The following is a 25215-nucleotide window of genomic DNA, read 5'->3' as shown; positions in this document are numbered from 1 at the left end:
TTGTATTGTGCAATTTTTTTTTAATTTTGGGGATTCTGGTTGTGAATTTCTGTGCAACAGCTATAAAATGTGTTTTTGGTCTTTTGAAGATCCTTAATATTTTATGGCCATATAACAGTGGATTCTTTGGAAGATCATTAAAATTTTGTGGCCATATAACAGTGGATTGTTTTGCATCCAGGTATTACTGTTGAGCAGAGACTATTTCCAGGCACAGAAAATGAATCATAAGTTAGTATGGGTAGTAGATGTTATTATGATTAAATAATGAAGGTTTGCCATGTTAGGTCTACAAATGATGTGAATAATTTAAACAAACTAGAAACAGATCATTTGATACATGGACTTTGCTCAGCTGTGTCAGAAAAATACCTTGACTCCAAGCCTTAAAATTCCCACAGGGAATCTCTGCTATTTCTTTGACAAAATCAAAGAGCTCCCAAGACACTGAATCTCTAAAGGAAAAAGATCGCTCCTGGAGCAGAGCATCAGGGTTTTCTGGGAAGCATAGCTTAGGTAAGCATGTGACTGGGCCACATCCCAGCGGCACTCTTACTTGGGAGGAGTCACTTCACATTTGTTATTGTCACTAAAAATCAGACCTGGCTTCTTTGGTCTCATTTCCCCAAATTCTTTTAAGAGGTGTCCACATGTGGCTGCTTGAATCTTGTTTTGGCAACGCCCTGCCCAAATTGCTTACTAACTGTTTTTCACCTTGTTCCCAAGGCTGAGGAACAGAAAGTAGCCTGTGGTTAGAGGAAGTGGAAGTTAAGTGTACATTTATTTTTATATTGTGACTTATTCAGGACCACATTTTACAAAATGTGGAGAGAGACAGAGGGGAGGGGAGGGAAGAAAATACAGTTGTATTAAATTATTTTAGTTTCAAGATAGAATATATTTCTCAAATTAGGGGTTATTTGGAAAAACTAAATTTAATTCCAATGTATATCAATACCTTCCAAAGTAAGGTGATATTCACTGATGGTTGTTTTGATTAGAAAGCTAAGAGATATTCTGGAATATTTATATCTGAAGAGTCCTTATTAATGAATATCATTAACTTAAGTCTAACTTAAAAATTGGAACATTATTCTTTGTACATTTTCATTATACAGTGTTAACTAGCAACATACTAAGCTTCAAAGAAAAAGCAATTCAATGAAGGAGAGATAGGTCTTTCAACAAGTGGTACTAGAGCAATTAGACATCCATAGACACAATCCATAAAAGAAAAAATGGATAAATAAGACATCATCAAAATTAAAAAGTTTTGCTCTGTTAAAGACCCTACTAACAGGATGAAAAGACAAGCTACAGGCCAGGTGCAATGGCTCACGTCTGTAATCCCAGCACTTTGGGAGGCCAAGGCGGGCAGATCACGAGACCAGGAGATCGAGACCATCCTGGGTAACACTGAGAATCCCTGTCTCTACTAAAAATACAAAAAATGAGCTGGGCTTGGTGGCACATGCCTGTAGTCTCAGCTACTCAGGAGGCTGAGGCAGGAGAACTGCTTGAACCCCGGAGGCGGAGGTTGTGGTGAGCTGTGATTGCGCCACTGCACTCCAGCCCTCCAGCCTGGGCGACAGAGCAAGACAATCAACCCAAATGTCCATCAGTGACAGACTGGATTAAGAAAATGTGGCACATATACACCATGGAATACTATGCAGCCATAAAAAAGGATGAGTTTGTGTCCTTTGTAGGTACATGGATGCAGCTGGAAACCATCATTCTTAGCAAACTATCACAAGAACAGAAAACCAAACACTGCATGTTCTCACTCATAGGTGAACAATGAGATCACTTGGACTCGGAAAGGGGAACATCACACACCGGGGCCTATCATGGGGAGGGGGGAGGGGGGAGGGTTTGCATTGGGAGTTATACCTGATGTAAATGACGAGTTGATGGGTGCTGACAAGTTGATGGGTGCAGCACAGCAACATGGCACAAGTATACATATGTAACAAACCTGCACGTTATGCACATGTACCCTAGAACTTAAAGTATAATAATAATAATAAAAAAGGAAAGACGAGCTACAGCCTGGGAGAAAACATTTGCAAACCATGTATCTAACAAAAACAAGTAACTAGAATATATTAAAATTTTTCCCAAACTCAACAATAAAACAAAACAATCCAATGAGGAAACGGGCAAAAGGAATGAATAGCCATTTTATGGAAGAGGATACACAGATGGTACATAAGTACGTGAAAAATACATTCAGTTAGCTATTGAATGTTAGCCATACACACGTTAAAACCAGAATGATATATCATTACACACGTATGTGTGAAACTAGATGGCTCATACATTGTTGGAGTGAATTTAAAGGGGTACAATTCCTTCGGAAAACTGTTTGTCAGTTTCTTAAAGAAAACTTAGCATGCAACTACCATGTGACTGAGCAATGTGCTCCTTAATATGTATCCTAGACATAGGAAAATTTATGGTCCTGCAAAAATTGTGCACTTGTGTTTATAGCAGCTTTATTTCTAATAGCCACAAATGGACACAACCCACATGTCCTTCAACCAGTGAATGGTTAAGGGAACTGTGGTGCATCCATACCAAAAAAAAAAAAAAAAAAAAAAAGTCAGGCACAGTGGGTCATGTCTGTAATCCCAGCACTTTGGGAGGCCAAGGTGGGCAGATTGCCTGAGCTCAGGAGTTCAAGACCAGCCTGGCCAACGTGGTGAAACCTTGTCTCTACTAAAAACACAAAATTAGCCGGGTGAGGTAGGATGCGCCTATAGTCCCACCTACTTGGGAGGCTGAGGCAGAAGAATCAATTGAACCCAGGAGGTGGAGGTTATAGTGAGTCGAAATCGCACCACTACACTCCAGACTGGATGACAAAGCAAGACTCTGTCTCCAAAAACGAAGAAAAGAAAAGAAAAAGAAAAAGATTGCTACTCAAAAAAACTTGGTTGAATGTCTTTTTCTGTGTAAAAAAGGTTATATACTTTATAATTCCACTTATATAACATTGTTAAAATGACAAAATTATAGAAAACAGAGAACAGATTAGTGGTGTCCAAGGGTTCAGAATGAGGAGAGATGCCAGGATGATGGGCAGGAATTGGGTCTATGAAAAGGCAACATGAGGGATTATTCTGATGGAAATGTTCTCCGTCTGATATACTCTTTGTGTACAGTTTTGCAAGATGTTACTACTTGAGAGATGTTACCACTGGAAGAAGATGGATAAAGGACATGCAGGATTTCTCTGTATTATTTCTCATAACTACATTTGAATCTACAACTATCTTTAAAATGTTTAATTAGAAAATATATTCATCAAGACATGCCTTTCTCATGTTTAAATACATAATTGTTTAAAAATAGTTTTGTGACTGCAAGTTTCTACTTAAGACACCCAACATACGCATACTTGGTGTTTGCTGTATGCCTATCACTCTTCTTGGCCTGTGCATTGATTGACTCATTCATTTATAATATACTTATTATCACTGTATGCCAGATGCTTTTCTGGACACTGGAAATAAGTTTGAACAAAGAAAAATCTCTGTCCCCATGCAACCTATATTGTAGTGAGAACAGACCCACAGATAATGGTACATATAATATCCAAAAGAGAAAAGTAAAGCAGGAAAGGAGTATGGAAAATTCTAGCTGGGAGGAAGGACATTCAATCTCAAATTAGTCAGAAATCCTTTTGGAAGAGGTAGCATTTGAGGATACATTTCAAGATAAGGGAAGTGACAGATAACTAGGGAAGAAAATACTGGATTAAAAAGAAGGGCTTTATGGGCCATTGAAATGACTGGAGATTTTATTTATTACTTAGGAAGCTCAGTAAATATGTAATGAACAAATCCTCCATCTAAAGAGATTTCTGCAGTGTTCAGGAAAATGGCCAAAAATAATCATTGTTTTTAGAATTACTTATGTGAGAATTTAGAACAAGTTCCTGCTTTTCTATTATACCAGATTCAAACTTCTGTGACAGTCACACCAAACTAAGAGCAGAGAAAGTAGGGGTCCACTGCAGTTATTCAACCTTCCTGTTCCCACTCCTTCTAATAAAATACCCTCCTCTCTAGTCAAGCTTCCCTCTCAGCCTGACCCCTTGTATTGCATTCGTTTCTCCACTGTGTGTTTTCTCTTGCTGTATCTTGAAATTCTTATTTACTCTCCTCTACTAGTCTCACTATTTTCATGAATAGTGAGGGCATCACTATTCATGAGTGCTTTAGTCAACCCACAGTCTCCTCTGATTTCCTTAACCTCACCATCCAAGATATTTCCAATAAATGAGGAATGTTCTTTGATATGTACAACTGGCATTTTCTCATAGCATACTGATAAACCAAAAAGAATATTTAGAAAACTTGACTTTTATTGATCTATATCAGATGATCTAAGTAAACATTAGTGTATTTGTCTATGAAAGTCAAGGTTCAAGACAAATATGTGCCATACCATCCTTTTCCAATTAGGTTACTGGTTCTTAACTTCTCATAGAAAGCAATTTTGAAACTATCAATAAGCAACATCCAATTCATATTTCACACTTCAAAAAAGCCTCAATAAAATATTTTTCTCCTGTATATTTATTTAATCAAATATTCAAGGCCAGGCATGGTGGCTCATACCTGTAATCCCAGCACTTTGAGAGGCTGAGGTGAGCAGATCACCTCAGGTCAGGAGTTCAAACCCAGCTTGGCCAACATGGCAAAACCCCATGTCTACCAAAAACACAAAAAATTAGCTGGGCGTAGTGGCACAGGCCTGTAGTCCCAGCTACTCAGGAGGCTGAGGCATGAGAATAGCTTGAACCCGGGAAGTGGAGGTTGCAGTGAGCTGAGATTGTGCCACTGCACTCCAGCCTGGACAACAGAGCAAGACTCTGTCTCAAAAAAAAAAAAAAAAAAAACTTCAAGCCACAAAATTGACCAACATAATATGTAGGTTTTTGTTTGTTTTATACATATTAAATATGTTTTTATTACAATAATGGAGTTATTTGGATGTGCAGGGCAAAGACCCCCAATGCCACCTGGCACTCAAACTTGGGTCTTGAACCCCACACCTAGAACCTGAACATAGCAAGCAGTAAATAAGTATATATTGGTCAACTGTCCACTGCACTACAAGAAGTGGAAAAAGACATTCCTCATCTGATGTTGACTCTTAAGAAAAATTTTATATTTAATAATTAAGTCTATATAAAAGATATTGTACAAAACACCTGAATTTCAATTGGATACACTAATAGTTATTTCCCTCTGATTTGTGATAGGCAACTATAATGTCTTTTGTGCTTTTAGTGATTACCCACTGGTAAGTTGAATGTTTTAATTCACTTGTTTGAGGGCAATCAGAATCATGCAACTTTCCTGCATCCTTTATTTCAAATCGTAATTCAGGAGATGGATGAGGAAAGTTATGTAAGTAGGATACAAAGGAAAAGTGAACTTTTGATTTAGTGCACCAATCTGTAGCCATAGAAGGACAGCACTTTTATTGCCCACATTTAATCTATTAAATGGTATATAAGAATTTTATAAATTCTTATAAAATATATAAGTATTTTATTTAACAAATAAGCTAGGTTGGGTGTGTGGCTCATGCCTGTAATCCCAACACTTTGGGAGACTAAAGCAGAAAGATTGCTTGAACCAGGAGTTTGAGACCAGTCTGGGCAACATAGTGAGACTCTCTACAAAAATAAATAAAAAATTAGCTGGCCAGGCTGGGAGCCATGGCTCATGCCTGTAATCCCAGCACTTTGGAAGGCCGATGCAGGCAGATCACATGAAGTCAGGAGTTCAATACCCAGACTGGCCCACATGGTGAAACCCTGTCTCTACTAAAAATACAAAAATTAGTCAGGTGTGGTGGCGCACACCTATGATCTTAGCTACTTGGGAGGCCCGAGGTACGAGAATTGCTTGAATCTGGGAGGTGGAGGCTGCAGTGAGTCAAGATAGCACCACTTCACTCCAGCCTGGGCAAGAGAAGGAGACCCTGTCTCAAACAAACAAACAAATAAAATTAGCTGGGCATGGTGGTGCAAACCTGTAGTCCTAGCTACTCAGGAGGCTGAGGTAGGAGGATCACTTGAGCCCAGCAGGTTGAGGCTACAGTGAGCTGAGATAAAGCCGCTGCACTCCAGACTGAGTGACACAGTGAGATATTGTCTCTAAAATGATGATGATGATGATGATGATAATTAAATTGAATACATTCCAAGTCAATCATACTGTAGCATTAATATATTTGCAAGCTCAGTGGATTTCCACTGGATCACTGCATATGCCTGTTATCTTCCATTGGACAAAAAGCTAATAAAGAAATCACTGCAGAAAAGAACACCCCTAAAAACCACAAATACACATTTTACTTTCCCTAAATTAAGTTTTTGCATCTGAGGGAAGTACTTTATTTTTCTCTTTTGATTCTAAATTATGGAGCTTGGAAGAGCTCTGGATAAACACAAATTATAAAATTATCTTCCACAAAAGACCAAGTTTTTAAAACCAAATATTAAATCCAAACATTTACTAGATTTGTAACTGTTTTTTAATTTTAAATCTTAAATTTTTATGGGTACATACTAGGTGTATGTATTTACAGGGTACACAAGATATTTTGATACAGGAGTGCAATGTATAATAATCACATCAGGGTAAATGAGGTATCCATCACCTCAAGCATTTATCATTTCGTTGTGTTACAAAAATTCCAATCATACTATTTTAGTTATTTTTTAATGTAAAAGAAATTATTGACTGGTCACTCTGTTGTACTATCAAATACTAGACCTTATTCATTCTATGTTTTTGTACCCTTAACCATTCCCGCTTTTCCTACCCCCCTACCCCTCCTACTTTTCCAGGCTCTGGAAACCATCATTCTACACTCTATCTCCATGAGTTCAATTGTTTTAGTTTTTGGCTGCCACAAATGAGTGAGAACATGTGAAGTTTGTCTTTCTGTGCCTGACTTATTTCACTTAACATAATGTCCTCCACTTCCATCCATGTTATGCTAAGTTTTGATAGTAAAATGAATAAGAGCATTTTGAATCAATTCAAGGTTCTAAAAGTTAAATACCGCATGCACATGGACTTGCTGTATTATTTTTATTGGTATATATGATATATTTGGGCATAAAATGCTGTTAAAATGTAGAACCAAGTTTGGGGACCTTCATCTTTACTGCCCTGTTCCAACATATCTGACTGTGACAAGGGAACCAGCTTAGACACCAAACACTAATCTCCTCATAAATTCAATCGTTATGATACACGTTTGGCTGCATCCAGATTTGACCAAGTTTACATTTAAAAAATACCCAATAATCCCTGGAAGGAATGTTAAGGTCAGACACTAGGCAGTGAGAGAGTGAGCCAAATTTGATTTCACTTTATGTCAAAAATAAGTATGGAGTCAGTGACTCAGAGCTGGCTATGCACTGTGACTAATCTTAGACCACATAAATTAGAAGTATGCAACAGGCTGTAAAACTGTTTCCAATCTGAACAATAAATTCCCAGCTCTTACCTCTTATCAACAAATAATTCATGTAAATCATATAAAATCAAATTAATTACCTAATAAATACTGTAATCATAAATATAATTACATACTAGATGCAAAACAATTTTAAAGATATGAAATCAAAATATTTCTGAAGCAGCAGTTAATACTCATGCTTTATATAAATGACTCTCCTTAATTTAAAGAATGTTTATATTTACATGGGAGAAAATATTTATGATTTTGCCTGATGGGAATGTGGAAATAATATATTGCAATGGAGTAAAAACACCTATGAAAAATAATGAATTTTAGAAGAAAGCAATTCATTTCTTTCTTCTACAAACATTTGAATGCTTACAATGCCCAAGGCTTTCTGCTAGGAACTGTGAGTAAAACAAAGACAAATAAGACATGGTTCCTACAAGCAAAGAGTTTACAGTGAAAATGAGTGGTTCCCAAATTCAGCACTGTATTATTCACATGTCTTGTTTAAATGAAGATCTAGGTCCTAATTCCCAAATTCTGATTCCATAAGTCTAGAATCATGCCACAGTGCTGCACATTCTGATGCAGAATTCAAGCTTTGAGAAGCAATGGTCCTCAGTAGTAGGAAAGTTCATAGTACAGTAGTTTAATAACTACCTAATTATTTGATTTAGAATCCCTTCAATCTCCACATAGGTTGCCTTTTAATCCTGAGTTAAGATGGAATTCAAATTTCTATTATTATTATTATTATTATTTTACAAAGACCTGGACCTTAAATTCAGGTGGCTCTACATCAGGTGCACATTGCGATTTGGATCATGTGTCACAGTTCTACTAACTGAATTCCTGCTTCATTCCTGTGTCTAAGCTGTCACTTTGAGTACCAGTGTACTCAATCTTACTTTTAATGGCAAAAACTGCAGTTACTTTTGCACCAACCTAGTATCTCCTGCCTTGTTCCTGAATCTCTCATTTATTTCAGATATATTGTCCTGCATTTTATTTGCCAGTTCTCAAAGACTCAGCTCCTGCCCAATGATCAAGACTATTTTACCTGGTGCTAGACCACCCTGATGCAGACCACCTACCTGGATTTGAACATTTTTTCTTCCCACAGACTCCACATAGCAATGATGTGCTGGCCACCCACTGGGAAAACACATGTCACCCCTTGATGGACCTTTCTGACACTGTTTGCCTGTCCTCAAAAGTTCCTGGTAATCTACTCCAGTACTCTCCGATACACACAGAATATCAGAATTACCTAGAGAGATTCTTAAGTGCATGGATTCTTAAGCTTCACTCATTGAGGCTATGAGTCAGCAAGTCTGGGATGAAGTCCAGAAATGCCATTAAAGGCTTTAATAAAGAAGGCACATTTAAGCTGGGCTTTTAAAAATGAATAAAATTTTATGTGTCATAGAAAGGGAAAACAATAATACGGCTAAGGGAAGCAAAGCAATCTGATGATGAAAAAGGGTTGGGTATGTTTAAAGAAGAGAATCTAGTCAATTTTTAGTTCATAGTAGATGCTTAATAAATGTTTTCTAAGTTAAGATACTGAAATAGTGAAATAGCATGCTAAATAAATGAAGTTTGGCTGGAGACATCAGCTATACGAGAAGATACAATAAAAGGATAGAAGAATAAAAAGCTAGAGAGAAGCCAAATTCTAATTAGCAATGGATTCTAGGATATTTTCTAGACAATGAGAATGAGTAAAATATTTGCAGTATTCTAACCAATCTCCTACACATGGTGCCTTTCATTATTTCTTCTGTGCTTCAGGTACCCAACTTGACATGTCTAACCTTTATTGTTCAGATAATACATTTCATCTGCCAATGCATAAATGGTCTATTTGTATGTTAGAATCGATTCAATTAAGTGAGTAGGTGAAAAGATGAGACTTATGGGTAAAGTAGTGTGGGTGATAAGGCTGTTTAGGGTGTTATTACAGGAAGCAACAAGGTCCCTCTGATATACAATGGTGGTGGTCAAGGAAGAGAAGGGGCAAATTGCAGAGCCATGATGGAAATTGAATTGATAAGACCTGATTGTATGTAGAAGAGATGGAGTAAGGAATTTTATAAAACTATGAGGCTTGGGGTCCAATGGATTGTCAAGAACAGGCATAGAAAACTAAGAAAAAGACAGTGATTTCATGCAACACAAATTCCATTTCAAATATATTTGGAGTTGATACTCCAACTAGGTCTTCAGTTGAAATTTTTCAACAATTTGGATGAATGTGCAAGAAAAAGAGAGAGAGGATAAATGCAGGAGAGATGCGAATAAATTGACGGGAGTAATGTTCTAGAGAAGACATAAGATTAAAATGAAAATGAACAACTAGATCCCTAAAAGAGGAAGGCAAGGACATCCTAAGAGAAGGTATCTGGAAGGCATAAATAAAGACATGAATAAATTTTGATGGAAGGAGGGCCTATCAAGATATTTGATAGTATTAGTAAAATAAAAATAAATATGGATGATGGGGGAACAGACTAGGTTCAGAAAGAGAACAATTTGCATATGGAATAGAGAGTATTCCTATGAACATATTTCCTATAGAGTATAAACAAGGGATACATAGAAGATTGTGGAGAAGCTGGGACAATTAAGGACGATGAATTTACAGATGAAAAAAGTAGAATCATTTCTACTTTTTCCTAGAAATATTTACCAGCCAGCATCTTGGAAAAAACAAATAATGGGGTCTTCTCAGAGTGAGGAATCTTCCTGGAGGATAAGTCACAATGACATGGTATGAGATCTAAGGAGCAAGAGATGGTGTTGTTGAAATGTAACTATTCCATCCTGGAAAGGGAAACACCGTAGTTTGAAAAAATGTTGCACTGGAAGAAGGAGAAGGAAAGGATGCTGAGTTAGATGCTGAAATCAGAGAGAAGGCACACTATATCTTGATGTTCTAGGTTTACAGCCTCAAGACGGGTTGAAAGACGTTTCCAAGATAAAGGGTCTGGAAGTGCCAGAAGTTAACAATTATTGCCAATATCTACAGTGCCCATTAGGACATGCATCCAGGGAAGTGGTGTTATCAGGAAAGAAACAGACTCTAATATAAGCAGGTAGAATATGGAAGAAAATAGGATGAAGGATATTATGACATAGGATAGAGCACTGCTAGGGAAGATGAGAATTTCTTCTTGTGGACTAAAGCTTAATGACCTGGATATTTTATTCAAATAACATGAAAGATAAAGATTGATATAAAGGGGAGAAAATAGATGAAACTGAGTCTGATACTGCAACCATATAGTTCAGGAAAACATCTAGAATTCCATAAAAACAAATAAGACAAAAAAAGATATACATGAAAGGTTTACATGTTTATTTTTTCTTTTAAATCATGATAAAACATAATTCACTAAGTTGGGGTTTTATATTTGTGGAAATACAGTAAAGCGGATCCTCTCTCTTTTTTTTCCTCCCTTCAATCTCCCAATGTTTTGGAGAAGGGTCAATGTAGTACACAGCTGGTACTCAAGCAACACATGGGATAAAAAGCCTGTGATGTATTTTTTAATATGTGCTTTATATGATTAGATAAGTATGCTATAAAGATTGCAGGTGGTATTGACACAATTCCCAAATAGTTAAACGTTTCATGTTAGTTACCTGTTTCACGTTAGTTACCTGTTTCAGGTAGTGTGCTGACATGGCATGTGCTTTCATCACCTTCACCAGCTGAGGTTGAAGCTCTTACTTTAAAGACATATGAGGTACCGGCAAGAAGCTTTATGAAAGTGTACGTGTGATCTTGGGGAGAGACTTTTGTAGAATTCTTTTCAACTGTTATCATATATTGTGTTATTATTCCATTTGCCTTTTTGGGTGGATCCCATTTCACTAAAACTGACTGCCAGCTAGTTGCCATGCACTGCATATTCTGCACGACATCTGGAACTTAAGAGATAAACATATACCGCAAGTTAAAGTGTATACACATGTAAGTAGATAATTGATTGAATTATGTGATCACTAGATACAACTGTGTTTAGAAGTGCAACTAGAAAAATATTTAATATATCAAATTTTCAATGTGTGCTTAAAAAGTCATTAACATAGACTGAATCAAAAGGCTGTTGACTTGCTTTTTATGCTATTGCATTAATCCTTACAATATTGAACCAGTCACTAAATATCTTCCAGCTCCAAGCACCAATCACATCCTCGAAAGCTCAGAAGCAAATGTGTAGCCTCAAGCCAAGGCCCAGGCGGTGTTTGATAACTGCTCTCTTACTTGGAAAGGAAGAATCTTAGCAATACTTTATTATGGAACATTTTTATGCAAAACATTGATACAGGTGCCTCCCTGATGTGACAAATCTGGGCTTCACAGTACTTGGAAACCCCTAACTAATTTAAAGGTACTGGTTTTTACTCGGATGTCTTCTTTGAAAGAATCTTGAGGATCTCATCTTTAAGTACCTTTTGTAGACATCGTTGGAAGGAAGATTTAAGGAGTCTTAGTCTTATTTTCTAGAGCTTCTCTGAATTTACTTGAAAGTAACCCAATTTCTCAGAGGTCCTCTGTATCTGGAAGGCCTGGTTAAGGAACAATACCCTAGCCCACCAAAGTGACTGCACATTAGAGAGACTGGTTGCTTCCCACAGAAATGTCCAATTAGCCAATGTACCCTAATGGTGGTATTAGTAGAATAAATTTTCTTGTCACAGTAAAAGATAATGCTAGAAGAAAAATTGGGACATGGTCAATTTGTGGATTACAAACAATGAAAATTGAAAGAAAATAACTTGCTGCCATTATGCAAAATATAGTGTTTTAAAGAATACTCAGGTGATCCCTGACCTGCCTACACTGCTCTACCTGGATCTAAACTGAGCTGTTATAAACTTTTCTTCCTCTGTAAGATAAAGACACCAGTACTAAAGGAGAATACTTAGGGAATGTGTGGCATTAAAAATTTTTTTAAGATAATTTCTGGGCTGATCAAGGGATATGGCAATTAAATGTTATTAACTATTCACTTCCTTGTTTTCAGAATCATATAACATTTTTAAAGTTAACATAAGAGAGTTGACAATTTGTTGAACTTTAGTTTCTAAATCTGGATTTTGTGAATATCTGTTTTCCTGATTTTTTGAACCTCAAAAAAAAACCCAGTTATATTAAAACTCTTAAAGGTGAAAATTTTATTTATTTAAATAATCAGAGTATAGAATGTTGGGGTACAATTTTATCTTGCTGATAAAAATATTTATTGGTTTACAGAGCATTTTCTACAAGATTAGCCTCAATTGTTACTGCTCTCATGTACAAATATTATTAAAATATTATTTATGGGTTGAACATTTTTATATTCTATCACTCGTTTACAACATGCATTTCCTACAGTCATGTCCACTTGTCACTAGAAGTCAGAAGGCCAATGTTCTAGACAGGTTCTTCACTAATTTTCTCGAGGTACTTTTCATCTAATATGCCTGAATCATGGCTTCTTCATCTGTAACATGGGAATGGGGGCAACAGTAATATTTAGAGGGCATTTACTGTGTGTCCAGCACTCTATGAAGTGGGCATTTACTGTGTGTCCAACACTCTATGAAGTGCTTTATGTGTATTTTTTCAAATACGTTTGACAACAACATTATGAGATGGCTACTGCTAATGTGTGCTTCTTTGCAATTAAGGATACAGAGGCTCACAGAGTCATGAGCCTTTGCCAAGATTATACAACTAGTAGGTCATGGGGCTCAAATTCAAATCCAGATAATGACTTCACAGCATGTACTTTTATCCACTATAAATGCTATTTATTTTGCCTCTCTTACAGGAATGCTATGAAAAGCAGTCTCAGGTAGTCATAAATTTATACAAAAATGATTAATTTAGTAGTCAGTGGTCTACAGTTTCAATTTAGAGATTCACTAACATACCAGGAAGTGCATCCAGAGCTGATAAGGAGAAATGACTAGAATGGGATCTTGTGCTCATTCAATAAACATTGACAGAAGTTAAAAAAATAAAATAAAATAAAAAGAGGTGCTTTTAAAGGTGTTGTCCAGTTGAGAAAAGGAAAAGTACATTACTAAGCCATCATTAAATAGTCGTAAATAAAAACTACTCAGTGTGCACACAAAGGCAAGATATGTCATGTGTACTACATGTGTGACACAGCAGGTAAGCTGTTGATGAATTAGGCCACTGATATTTCAGTGTCATCCACATGGTAAAGATGGGATGATGGGAACATAGGGGGCTTATGCAATGACTCATGCTCTCCAAATGTCACAACTCATCTTCTTAAAAGAAAATTATAGATACTGTTTCATAAAAATATAAATCAGCCTGTTAAAAGTGACTGCTAGTTCATTTCCCCTTTTTTCCCCAGCTATCTCAAAACAGTTCCAAGAATTAGGTAATTTTCACAGATATCTAGAAGGCTATTTTGTTCCCAAACTACTTTTTTATTTCAACTTCTTCTGTTCAAAAGGAAAAACTATGTGTAAAAATGTATGCATAAACACACATACAGCATATGATTTCACACAAGACCAAGACTAAACATAAATCACTGAAACGCAATTTCCCTTTGAGTAGACTCTTAAGTAATGATACTTTATCATATAAACTGAGAAAAGGAAAGGAAAGGTGTTAAATATAAAATGAAACATTTTAGGCCCAAAAAGTGTATCTAACCTGATTCTTTGGTTGTGAATTTTACTACATTACTAAATTGATTGCCATTTCCAACTCTGGTGAAGGCAGATACACTGATAGAGTAGGTGCTGACTGGTTCTAGTCCAACAAGTTTGGCTTCAGTTTGAAAACCTGATATATTCTGAAAAGCAGAAAAAAAATTATTAGTCCCAATGCATTGTCAAAAAATTGTTCATCACTGGAATATTTTCATTGAAGTTATTCCTTTTATATTTAACTTACGGATTAATAAGCTTGGATATTTTAAATTATAATAAAACAAATATCAGCATTTATTTTGTGCCATAGAGTGTGCTCAGTTTATGATACAAGGATGAACTGGGCACCCTCTTTTCCCTGAAGAACCTCATAATTGCCTTTTTTAGACTTTTTTGTTTTGTTTTGTTTTTTTTCTTGACAGAGTCTCTTTTTGTTGCCCAGGCTGGAGTACAGTGGCATGATCTGTGCTTGCTGCAACCTCCACCTCCCAGGTTCAAGCAATTCTCCCTGCCTCAGCCTCCCAAGTAGCTGGAATTACAGGCGCGTGCCACCATGCCCAGCTAATTTTTGTATTTTTTAGTAGAGATGGAGTTTAGTCATGTTGGCCAGGCTGATCTTGAACTCCTGGCCTGAGGTGATCCGCCCACCTCGGCCTCCCAAAGTGCTGGGATTATAGGTGTGAGCCACTGCACCTGGCCTACAATTGACTTTTTAGAAAACTAGAGTGTTTTGTTTTCATAATTTTTACTTGGAATTATATACTCATTTTTTTAAAATTTGCTATAATTACAGTCTGCAATTTAAAACCAACTTGTGGTGGTCGGAGATGTGATTTTTCTGAAGTCATCTAAATTCATTTTTAATACCCACAGCATTCCTGTGTCAATGTATTTATTCTTCAGCTACTGTATGTAGACACTGACAAAACAGCAGTGAATAATAATTTTAAAATATCTGCTTCCATGAAGCTTAAATTGGGAGTTTTCCCAGCCAATTCCTAAATTTCTAATTTGATACTGTTTTTAGAGACATGAGAAAAGGAACAAAAGAGTATCATAGTTGCCCAAGGAGGAATATGCTTTCTCATAGAAAAAATTATCATTAAGTACAAAGTTTTCATTCAAAGATAATTGTCCTGACCAAGAAAGCAGTTAAGATTAATCAGTTATCCTCATGGACGGAGAAGATAATCTGTTATGTGATATAAACATAGGACTCTTACGTTATATCTGACAAAATATAAACCATTTCGATTATTTATTAAACACCACAGTAACAGAAATTTTAACAAGAATATTAATTATTGGGAAATTTACAATTAGAATCGTATTTTAAAATAATCTCTAGGAATTCACTGACTTACTTTAGGGGCTTACCTAATCTATTTCAGTCATTCTTTCCTGCTTACTATTTACAAAACATATATTAGATATTCTGAGATTATAGACACATATAAGGCATGGTCCCTGCCATCAAAGAAATTTTATATTAACTAGAGAAATATACGATTTCTGAATGAGAAAAAAATAAACACAAAACAAGCAAATTATGATTTTGGTTAGGAAGAGCTAATAACCAGAGAAACAACTGAACTCAAGAGGACATAATAATAAGAGAGTAGTTTATGGGATAGTGAACAGATTTACACAAGCGTATGTTGTCAAAAAGGGAAACATGAGTGATAAATACTTACAAACATATTTTGATAGAACTTTGTACTAAATAAATAATTTCTTTCAGTATGTGTGAGTGACCCAAGTCACCTATAGATTTCACTATCCGTGGACCACAGTGGATAGACTGGGATAGCAGCAACATTTGAAGTGGTTGTAGCATTATTCTACCTCCACAAATGCACACATAATTTGAAAGAAGAAAAAGAATAGAAAAACAGATAAAATAATGTAAATTGATGCTGTCAGGATATCAGGGTAGATGAAAGAGAAAGGAAAATAGAACACACTAGGGGAGAAAGCTAAACAGAAAGAGGAAAGCAGATATAGTAACTAGATGCTGAGACAGGGAAAAAGATGGCATGAGAGTATATTTAAAGGAATTTGAAAGCAAATAAGATTATGAAAATTGATAAATGAGACAATAGATGTAAAAAGATGTAAAAAAGAGTAACATGAGGTAGCAGATTTTAAAACACAAAACGACTGCCCATCCCAAACAATATATTTAATACTTAATGGTATAAAGATGGTATTTTTGTTGCTTGTGAAATATTAAAGATGTGCTCCTATTGAGAAAATCTGTTTCCAAATCTTAGAATATAAATTATTCTCATGTTCACATAATGGCATATTGTCATTCCAAGCTTAGTGCTGTTACAATGTTGGACAGATTTTTTTGTTCTTTTAAAAACTGTGTACAATTACAGCAACAATAGCAACATGTTTATCACATGCTTGGAATTGTTTGAAATGCTCTATGTGTAGACTTTCCTTTGTAATCCTCAATTTCGAATGTACACATCTTTGTAACTCCCATTTTGCATTAAGAAGTAAGCAATGTCCCTATTGAAGCACAATAAGTCTCAAAGGCAGAATCTGAGCCAGGTAATTTGAAGTCAGAGCCCTTGCTTCACCACTATGCTAAGACAGTCTATGTTAGAGATCACCATTCTGAGGAGATAAGATCCATATGTAGACAACCACACTCTAATACACATACACAATTGTCCTAGGGATGCGATTACTCTAAGAAAAGGATTCTTTTTTCCCTTTTGATATCTATCTCCCAGTGACCCATACAGACAAAGCAAATAAAAAATGGAAAAATGTTAAGATTAAACCAGGGATAGATATTAAAGGGCAAGAGGCTTCATGTCATTTAATGTAATTTCACACTTCTGGGAAACAAATTTCACATTTATGGGGTAATATGATTCAAATTATACTCAGACTATCAAGTTTTAAAGTAATATCTTGGTTTCCAGAAAGAAAGTCATTGTTCCTGATGACATAAAGTTAATGCCTGCTTTTCATTTTTACTATTCAATTTGTAAGCTACATATGCTATAACAATGATTTACCATAGTCATAAATTGTAATACTCATAATATTGAGTAAAATGTTTACGTAGATTTTTTGCACTCTTCTTGCTGTAAACTAAATAAGAACATTCCAGGACTTTATTTGCCTTTGAGGAAAAAAATATGAAAATTTTCTTAAATAAATGCTTGTTAATTACATTTTGGCAATTAAATGCTAGAAATCACGGACATATATTTGAGACTCTTTGTTACATCAGTTCTGTGGATACTTTTCACTAATTCTGAATGGCAAAAATGGAAGAGGGAAAATGTGGTTAGTGTTGCAAATGAATTACTCTTGAAAATAAAAAAATAAGGATATATCTTCAAAGACCAATTAGTGTAGGATCATATGCTATCGGGAAAGATGACCAGAAGTCCAGAATAAATATGAATACCTTTCCAAAAGGCTAAAAAGATTCCCTTGGTACTGCTGTTAACAACAGATAGAAATACATTTTATATTTGTAAGCCAGAAAAAAATTACTATACATTTTCCAGCATTAACAAAATGATGCAACTGCTTCTTAAATTGTAGATATCTAGAAGTTACAAATCTAAGCACATTGCTCTATGAAGTATTCAGCTTATATATCTGGCAAATGCTTCTTGTGTTTTCCATAAGCATCCTTAAATTGTAGGAAATAAGTTTAAAAAAATAGTCACTGTTTAATTTAGTAGTCCATTTTCCTCCTATGTCAAAAGATTTTAATTCAATTTCTGATTTTTAAAAATAAACATATACTGTTATAATCAACGTACCTTATAATATGTAGTGTCAGTTTCATGTTCATGAATTTTAAAACTATATACTTTAACAATACCACCTGGAAGAGGACTTGGGCTCCATTTCAGCCATACAAAGTCTGAAGTACAGTTGATTAAAGTCAAATTTTGTGGAGGTGCTAAAGGCACTGTAGGAAAACACATGATGAAACTTACATTCATAAAACTTTTAACATAAAAATAGCACTGTGACTTACTTTCCTGAAGATATTAGTTTGAAAAGATTTATAAAAGTATCATATTTTAATTTCAGAAACAAATATCATAATTAATTATAATCTGTATTTGGACACAGTAGTTCCAAAGTAGCTTTAAACAGAACAGGAAATTCTGAAGCTCAAATTGAAAAAAAAAATTCAACAAAGTAAATATAATGGTAAGGCTGTTACAAATAGACAATCAGATATCCTTCCATATTCCATGCTGTTCCTTAAAAAGAGAGAGCAGGTGCTGCAACAGTGAAATTGTTTGAAGAAATGGGGATTCCGGCTTACCTGACTCATCTGTGTAAAAGAAAAGAATACTGGAAGGACCAAGTCCTTTTATAGTTCTTGCAGCAGCAAAAAAGCTATATAATGTAAATGGTGAAAGCTCTTCCAATATTATGTAATTATCAGAAGTAATGAAAGAATAATTTTCACTTGGTCCTTGTAAACTTAAATCATAACTTATTATTGCACCATTTGGCTTTACTGGGGGATCCCATGATAAGAGAACTGAGGTGGAGGAAAGGTTTTTAAAAGTGTTGATTATTGGTGAAGTTTCTGGGACTATAAAAGAAAAAGAGAATATCAAATGAAACAAAAGTGAATCAGCATTAACAAAGAGGATTCAATCATAATGGGATTTGATTTTCTTAGCAGATTATTTTAAGACACATTATGTTTATTGAAAGGCTAATTACTTGAGATCAAACAGAAGCAATATAATTGAAGACTGTTACCTATGAGAAAGCAATGTAAATGAAAAGAACAACAACAATCTGCTTAATAGGCAATAAAAGGGTCTAGCCTACCATCTTCTTCAGTTTTGATGTATAGCTGGGCAGTATAGGTATCAGAGAATCCCTTTTCTGTTGATGGAGTAATTTTTAATATATAATCAGTGTATTTTTCCAGATTATCAAAATATATGCTTCTCTCATATGTAACTACAGTTGGTCTCACGTGGCGAGGAGTCTGCTGTAAGATCAGTGAAACATAGTAGAAGACTAGACCGTTTGGTTGAGCTGGTGGGACCCAGCTTACATTTATTGCAGTTGACGAAATGGATTCGTAAGTCAGGTTTCCAACAAGCCCTTCAGGTACTATGATAGGTAATGGGCAAAATACAAAAATCATCAGTTACCCTAAACAGAATCTAAATTCACAAACTGAGTATAATTGTTGAAATGGCAACTATTACATCATCAGCTCTTAAATTATTTAAATGCAGATGTGGTAAACATTCACCTATTATAAAATATCTTCTAAAAAATTATTTTAAAAATCATTCAAAATAAACTCTGTCATCTTTAATATGTATGGGAATTGTTTCTATAATATTTTCTTGGCTCTTCTTTCCTACTATGTGGAAATTGTGTGTGTGTGCGCGTGTGCGTGTGTGTGCATAATATATGCAGGTATACTGCTTTATTTAAATATTTTGATAATTTATATTATCTAAACCATCGTTTAGCTTATTTCTTCTAAATATTACCCTGTTGTACATATGAGGAAACTAAAGCTCAGAGCCATTAAGTGACTTCTCCAAGGTCATGTGGGTAGTCAGAAGAATCAATACTAAAAGCTTTCCCAATATCCAGTCTCAAAATGTCTCCAGTCACCAGACTACCAACTCAAATTTGTATATTAAAAAGTTACTCTACTTACACACAAGTTCCAATTCTCAGATATAAGTTGTATTGTGACATTAAACTCTATTAATGTACATTTGACATCCACCTGGAGTAGTGCATAGTAAGTGCTTATTATCCATGGGGTAGAAATTATAAGTGATAAAATGTTATAGGTTGGCAAAAATCCTGGGGGGGATCTACATTTAAAGAATGCCTGAAATGGTATTGATCATATATTACAATATAACATTTTTGCTAGACCCCCAAATACATATTTTCCCACATTTATCATTTATTTTTATGTTGAACAACTTGTCAACAATTCAAAAGATTTTTCCAAAAACAAATCAAGCATTCATTTCTCATGCTTAAGGAATCTGTCAATTTACAGCTTTCAGAGAGTAAACATGGAGTTTTACTCCAGAAGTTTAGGTCACTACCATTTCTCAATAAGGGATTAATCTTTGAAAATAAATAAGCAAATGGATGACAGAAACAACTACAAGAAAAATAGGTAATGATCTGCTTATCACTGTATTCTGAAAATTGAAACATAAAAAAATCAAGAGCTTCAATCATTATAGTTTTTTGAATACTCAGGATAAATAGGATTCTTCAGAAGATGCATACGAGAAACTTCTGGAGTTAAAAAATATTCTGGATATATTAGTCACAAACACAGTGAGAACAGAAGTGCTGCAGAGTCCCATGTAGATTCAAAGTCTGAAAAGAAAACAAGTTGCTAGAGACTTTTGAAGTCCTTGAAGAAAATGAATAAGTAAATTAACGACTGGAAAATTCATCCATGTATACAGTACTTTTTGTGCCCATAATTGGATGGCCATGACATCTTTTGAAGCAATAAAAAGAACAGAATTTTCATGGATGAAAGTTGGCAGTTTTCTTGAACAGAAGAGGCTATTACTGCAATAGTTTTATAAAAATATTAATTGCATTTTCAAACTCCTGTAATGAATGTGTCTAAATAAAAGATTTTATTACAAATTCAAACCAAAGGAAAAGTTCCTAAAATAATAAGTTTTAAATTAATCCTATTAAAGATTAATAAGTGTTTTTTGTTTACATACTGTCTTGATCTGTGTATACTTCAACTATGTCACTGCTTTTATTCCCATTTCCAACTGAAGTACTTGCTGTTAACCAAAATGTATAGTAGCTGAATATTGCCAGTTTATCTATAATTGTGGATACAGTCATATTGTCAAAGTCATTGGTTACTTCATGGAGTGTAAAATTCTGAAAAATAAACACATTGCTTTCATTGTTCAGAATGTATTTTTTTAGTATGCATGAACATTTCAAAATAATTGTTATCCATGAATTGATTGTCTCATCATTTTAATATATTAATTGTTTTAGGAAAATCAACATAGAACATTTTTTATCGCAACAATTAAACTGGAAATATGTTTGTACTAACAGAGAAATAGATGGTAGTTTTTATTGCAAAACCAATTCACAAATAGCAATGAGTAAAAACTCCAAGCCAACAATGAAGAAGGTCAAGTGGCCAAATGGAAATGCTACAACTGTGCTGATCAGGGTCACTTTCCTTATAAAAACATTCAAGTAATTTTCAAAGCATCGGCTAATATTAAACAAGTTTGGGAGTATTATAAAACTTTTAATTTTGTTTCTTTCCATTTGTGATGAAGGAATTTCGAATGTGTTTGCCCTCTTTCTATGAACTCGAATAGCTATTATTATTCACATTTAGTGCATTTTCAGACTTTCACATTTCTTTTCAGACTTTGCTTCTCACAGCTGTAGCAAAGGGATGGCAGATTGATGTACTCTCTGACGTGTAGAGTAAGAGAAAGTTTTAAATTCTCTAGCCTGACTCCCAGTTACATTTTTCCCCAAGGCTTGAAAAAAATTATTAGGGTATTTATGCAATCATTTTTTTCCTATCAAATTTTAAAAGTAAAACACATAGCCAAATAAAATTAATTCTAAAATAAAAGGAGACTTAAACATATAGGTAATCAGTATGAATAATTTTATAATTTCCATCTGCACAGAGTAATCTGAATCATTCCAATCCACATGAAGCCATTTAAGTCCTACAGAACTGCATTCAAATTGTGGCAGGGTATCCCTGGATAAATCATCTAATCTCAAAGCTTTTCTCCCTTCAACTGTAAAATGGAAATAATCATCTCCACTTCACAGACAACTTTTAAGGATTAGATGACATGAAGCACAAAAGCCATTAATACCATGTCTAGCACACAATAAAAAAAAAGTAATTAGTTTCATTTAAATTAATAACATAGGATAAGCAATTTTACTAAACGTATAGTAAGAATGGCTCTGAAATTTATCAACAAATTAAATTTAGCAAAAATTTATGGTTCTTTTGCCAGTATTCAGGGGAAAATATAGTGCAATAAAAGATTTACTTCAATTTTGTGGTGATTTACATAGAAATAGACAAGTTAAAGTAATATAGCAAACTCACACAAAATACGATCCATGAACTTTAATACCTTCCAATACATCTACTTTACACATGGAACAACTGGCTTATATAAAGCACCACTTAAAAGTATTAACATAGGCTGGGCGTGGAGGCTCACGCCTGTAATCCCAGCACTTTGAGAGGCTGAGGTAGGCGGATCACGAGGTCAGGAGATCAAGACCATCCTGGCTAACACGGTGAAACCCCGTCTGTACTAAAAATACAAAAAATTAGCCGGGCGAGGTGGCAGGCGCCTGTAGTCCCAGCTACTCAGGAGGCTGAGGCAGGAGAATGGCGGGAATCCTGAAGGCAGAGCTTGTAGTGAGCCGAGATTGCCCCACTGCACTCCAGCCTGGGTGACAGAGCAAGACTCCGTACCCCGCCCCCCCAAAAAAATGTGTTATATTAGCTGATTGGTCAAATTTGAAAAGGTTTCACTAAATACCTTCTGACTATATTTATATAAACAACAAAAAAAAGCCTTAATTAGATAATTTGTGCCAAAAGACATTTTTGTGCAAAAATAAACAGATGAGTAAAATAATCATCTGGATAATTGATCTAATGTTACAAATTTGTTACATGTCTATGCACATTAAGTCACACACTCAGCAGGAATGACTTCTGGGTGATTCAGATAATTTGTTATGTATTAGTCATCAAGGTCATAGGTAATCAGAATAAATTCTATAACAAATTAAAATTTACATCAAAAAGCTATGTTAATACTTTTTTTTTTTTTTTTTTTTTTTGATACGGAGTCTCGCTCTGTCGCCCAGGTTGGAGTGCAGTGGCACGATCTCACTGCAAGCTCCGCCTCCCAGGTTTACGCCATTCTCCTGTCTCAGCCTCCCGAGTAGCTGAGTCTATAGCCGCCCGCCACCGGTGACGCCCGGCTAATTTTTTGTATTTTTAGTAGAGATAGGGTTGCACCGTGTTAGCCAGGATGGTCTCGATCTCCTGACCTTGTGATCCGCCCACCTCGGTCTCCTAAAGTGCTGGGATTACAGGCGTGAGCCATCGCGCCAAGCCCATTTTAAAATAGAAGACATTAAGTCGGGCACACTAAGGAAACATAAATGGGTAAAAATTGTAAAGTAGAAAAGTTAACATGCTGTACAAAATACAATGTGCAATAACTGAAGGAAGAACAATATGGATTGCCAAATAGTAGCAAAGAGGTTAAATTCTCCAAGATAAGAAGAAGGAAAGATGGCTTTGCTACATACTCAAGGACTCCAAAATTATGACTATGTACTAAAAATGATGTTGGTCTATTATAATATTTTTATAATCTTTCAATTAAAATATGTATTGAGCATTAAACCTATGTATGATGTAGTTTCAGAAGACTTTAGGAGATGAAAAGATAAATATTACACAATTCTTTTTCTACAAGATGCTTGTCATGGCATAAGGGAACTAAGAGAAGCAACAGTTATTGGCAATAGGAGGCAGAACATGATATGCCATGCATGACGTATTCTACAAAGTTCTGTAAGAAGGGGAAAGATGATAGGGAACAAATAAAAAGGTATACACCTATTCTGCTATATAATTTTCATTTTGAGGATTTCTTCTACTAATTCAAAATAGAAAATTAGGTAGTGAAGATATTGATGCTATTTTTAACATTAACTTTAGGAATAAGTTAAAGCATGGATAAACTTCAAGCAATATGAGACTATACTTCTGAAAGGTTTTAACATCATTAGCCTGTGCCCTCTTGCAGCTGTCACACTTAAAAGCATTCTTAAGATTATTTAATAAAAGATAACATGTTCTAAGGCAGATGAATTGCAAATTATATCATATTACACAGCCAGGTTTGAAGAAGTAGGTTTAGAAGATCATGTTGGAACCATAGTTTGATACTTACACTATATTATTTAGATATGGACAAAGAGAACCAAAATATAAATCACAAAGAATCCATAAGTAAATTGTACAGAGACAAAATGGTTGCTAAAATTTAGAACTACTGGAACAATTGTGCAACGTTTTTTAGATGTATAAAAGAAGGAAAATCTCCAATTTGAATACCTTCTATTGGTATAATGACATATTGTTACAATTGTAAACATTTTGGTAAAAAATAAATTGCCTCTCTAGGTCCCATTTCTCTTCCCTACAGAGAACGAAACAAAAAGCAAAAACTGTGTGACTACAGAGTAGAAAACTGGACCTTCCTTTCTCCTTCTGCTCTTAAGGCATTTGTTTAAAAATCTTGATTTACAATTACATTTATAACTCTATCTACATGTCTTTTATTATATCTGTAACTATATCTACATGTCTTTTATAAGGTAGTTTTCTCTTTGCATCAAGTTTTAGATAGACAGACTTATACAACCCTACTCTTATAGAACAGAATGTAAACACTAAACCACCTTTTGGACTTTGTCTTTCTCCCTGCTAGGTTAGTCCTGAGATAGCTTGCAAAGTTCTGCTCTTGCCCTCTTCATTAGCCTACATTGCACTATAGCTGCACTAAAGCTGCACTTAATTCCATAGGATATTACTCAGGAGAACTAACTAGTGACTAAACTTGGGCTGTCAGTCACAAATGGGATTAGGCAACTCAGGATTTGTAAGACTTCTCTTTCTTCTTCTTTTACTTAAAATGATAGAAAGAATTAAGAATCACCTAAGTCACAAACATGCAGTCAATAATTTCTACCACTAAGTGATGTATTCTGCACATTGCAGCATTTCTTTTAAATTCGTGTCTTTCAAATTATATTCCAGCTCTCTGCATCTTTGATTCAATCATAATCACTCCAGTTATCCTTTTTATATATTAAAGTTCTGTGAAACACCTAATTTGGAGAAATAACATAATCCTGCTGAAAACTGGAAATATTTCTTCAAAGTAA

At 35.0% G+C, this 25215-nt stretch overlaps 1 protein-coding gene across 2 annotated transcripts in view; it reads right to left on the bottom strand.

The window, feature by feature from the left end:
- Positions 1-25215, bottom strand: part of PTPRQ (protein tyrosine phosphatase receptor type Q) — a 266655-nt gene that overhangs the window by 118057 nt on the left and 123383 nt on the right. Inside the window, exons 37-42 of one of the 2 annotated variants that reach the window (XM_015431259.4) lie at positions 20946-21114; positions 19036-19326; positions 18515-18790; positions 17997-18148; positions 14198-14339; positions 11170-11439 (exon numbers count right to left, since the gene is read on the bottom strand). In XM_015431259.4, the coding sequence (XP_015286745.3) occupies positions 11170-11439; positions 14198-14339; positions 17997-18148; positions 18515-18790; positions 19036-19326; positions 20946-21114 (1300 nt within the window). The remainder of the gene's footprint in view (positions 1-11169; positions 11440-14197; positions 14340-17996; positions 18149-18514; positions 18791-19035; positions 19327-20945; positions 21115-25215) is intronic. The other variant, XM_015431261.4, reaches the window with a different exon arrangement.

The sequence above is a fragment of the Macaca fascicularis genome, chromosome 11, assembly GCF_037993035.2.
Source record: "Macaca fascicularis isolate 582-1 chromosome 11, T2T-MFA8v1.1".
In the NCBI taxonomy this organism is placed as follows: domain Eukaryota; kingdom Metazoa; phylum Chordata; class Mammalia; order Primates; family Cercopithecidae; genus Macaca; species Macaca fascicularis.
The sequence above is the reverse complement of the archived record's forward strand: the minus strand, read 5'-3'. Positions and strand labels throughout refer to the sequence as shown.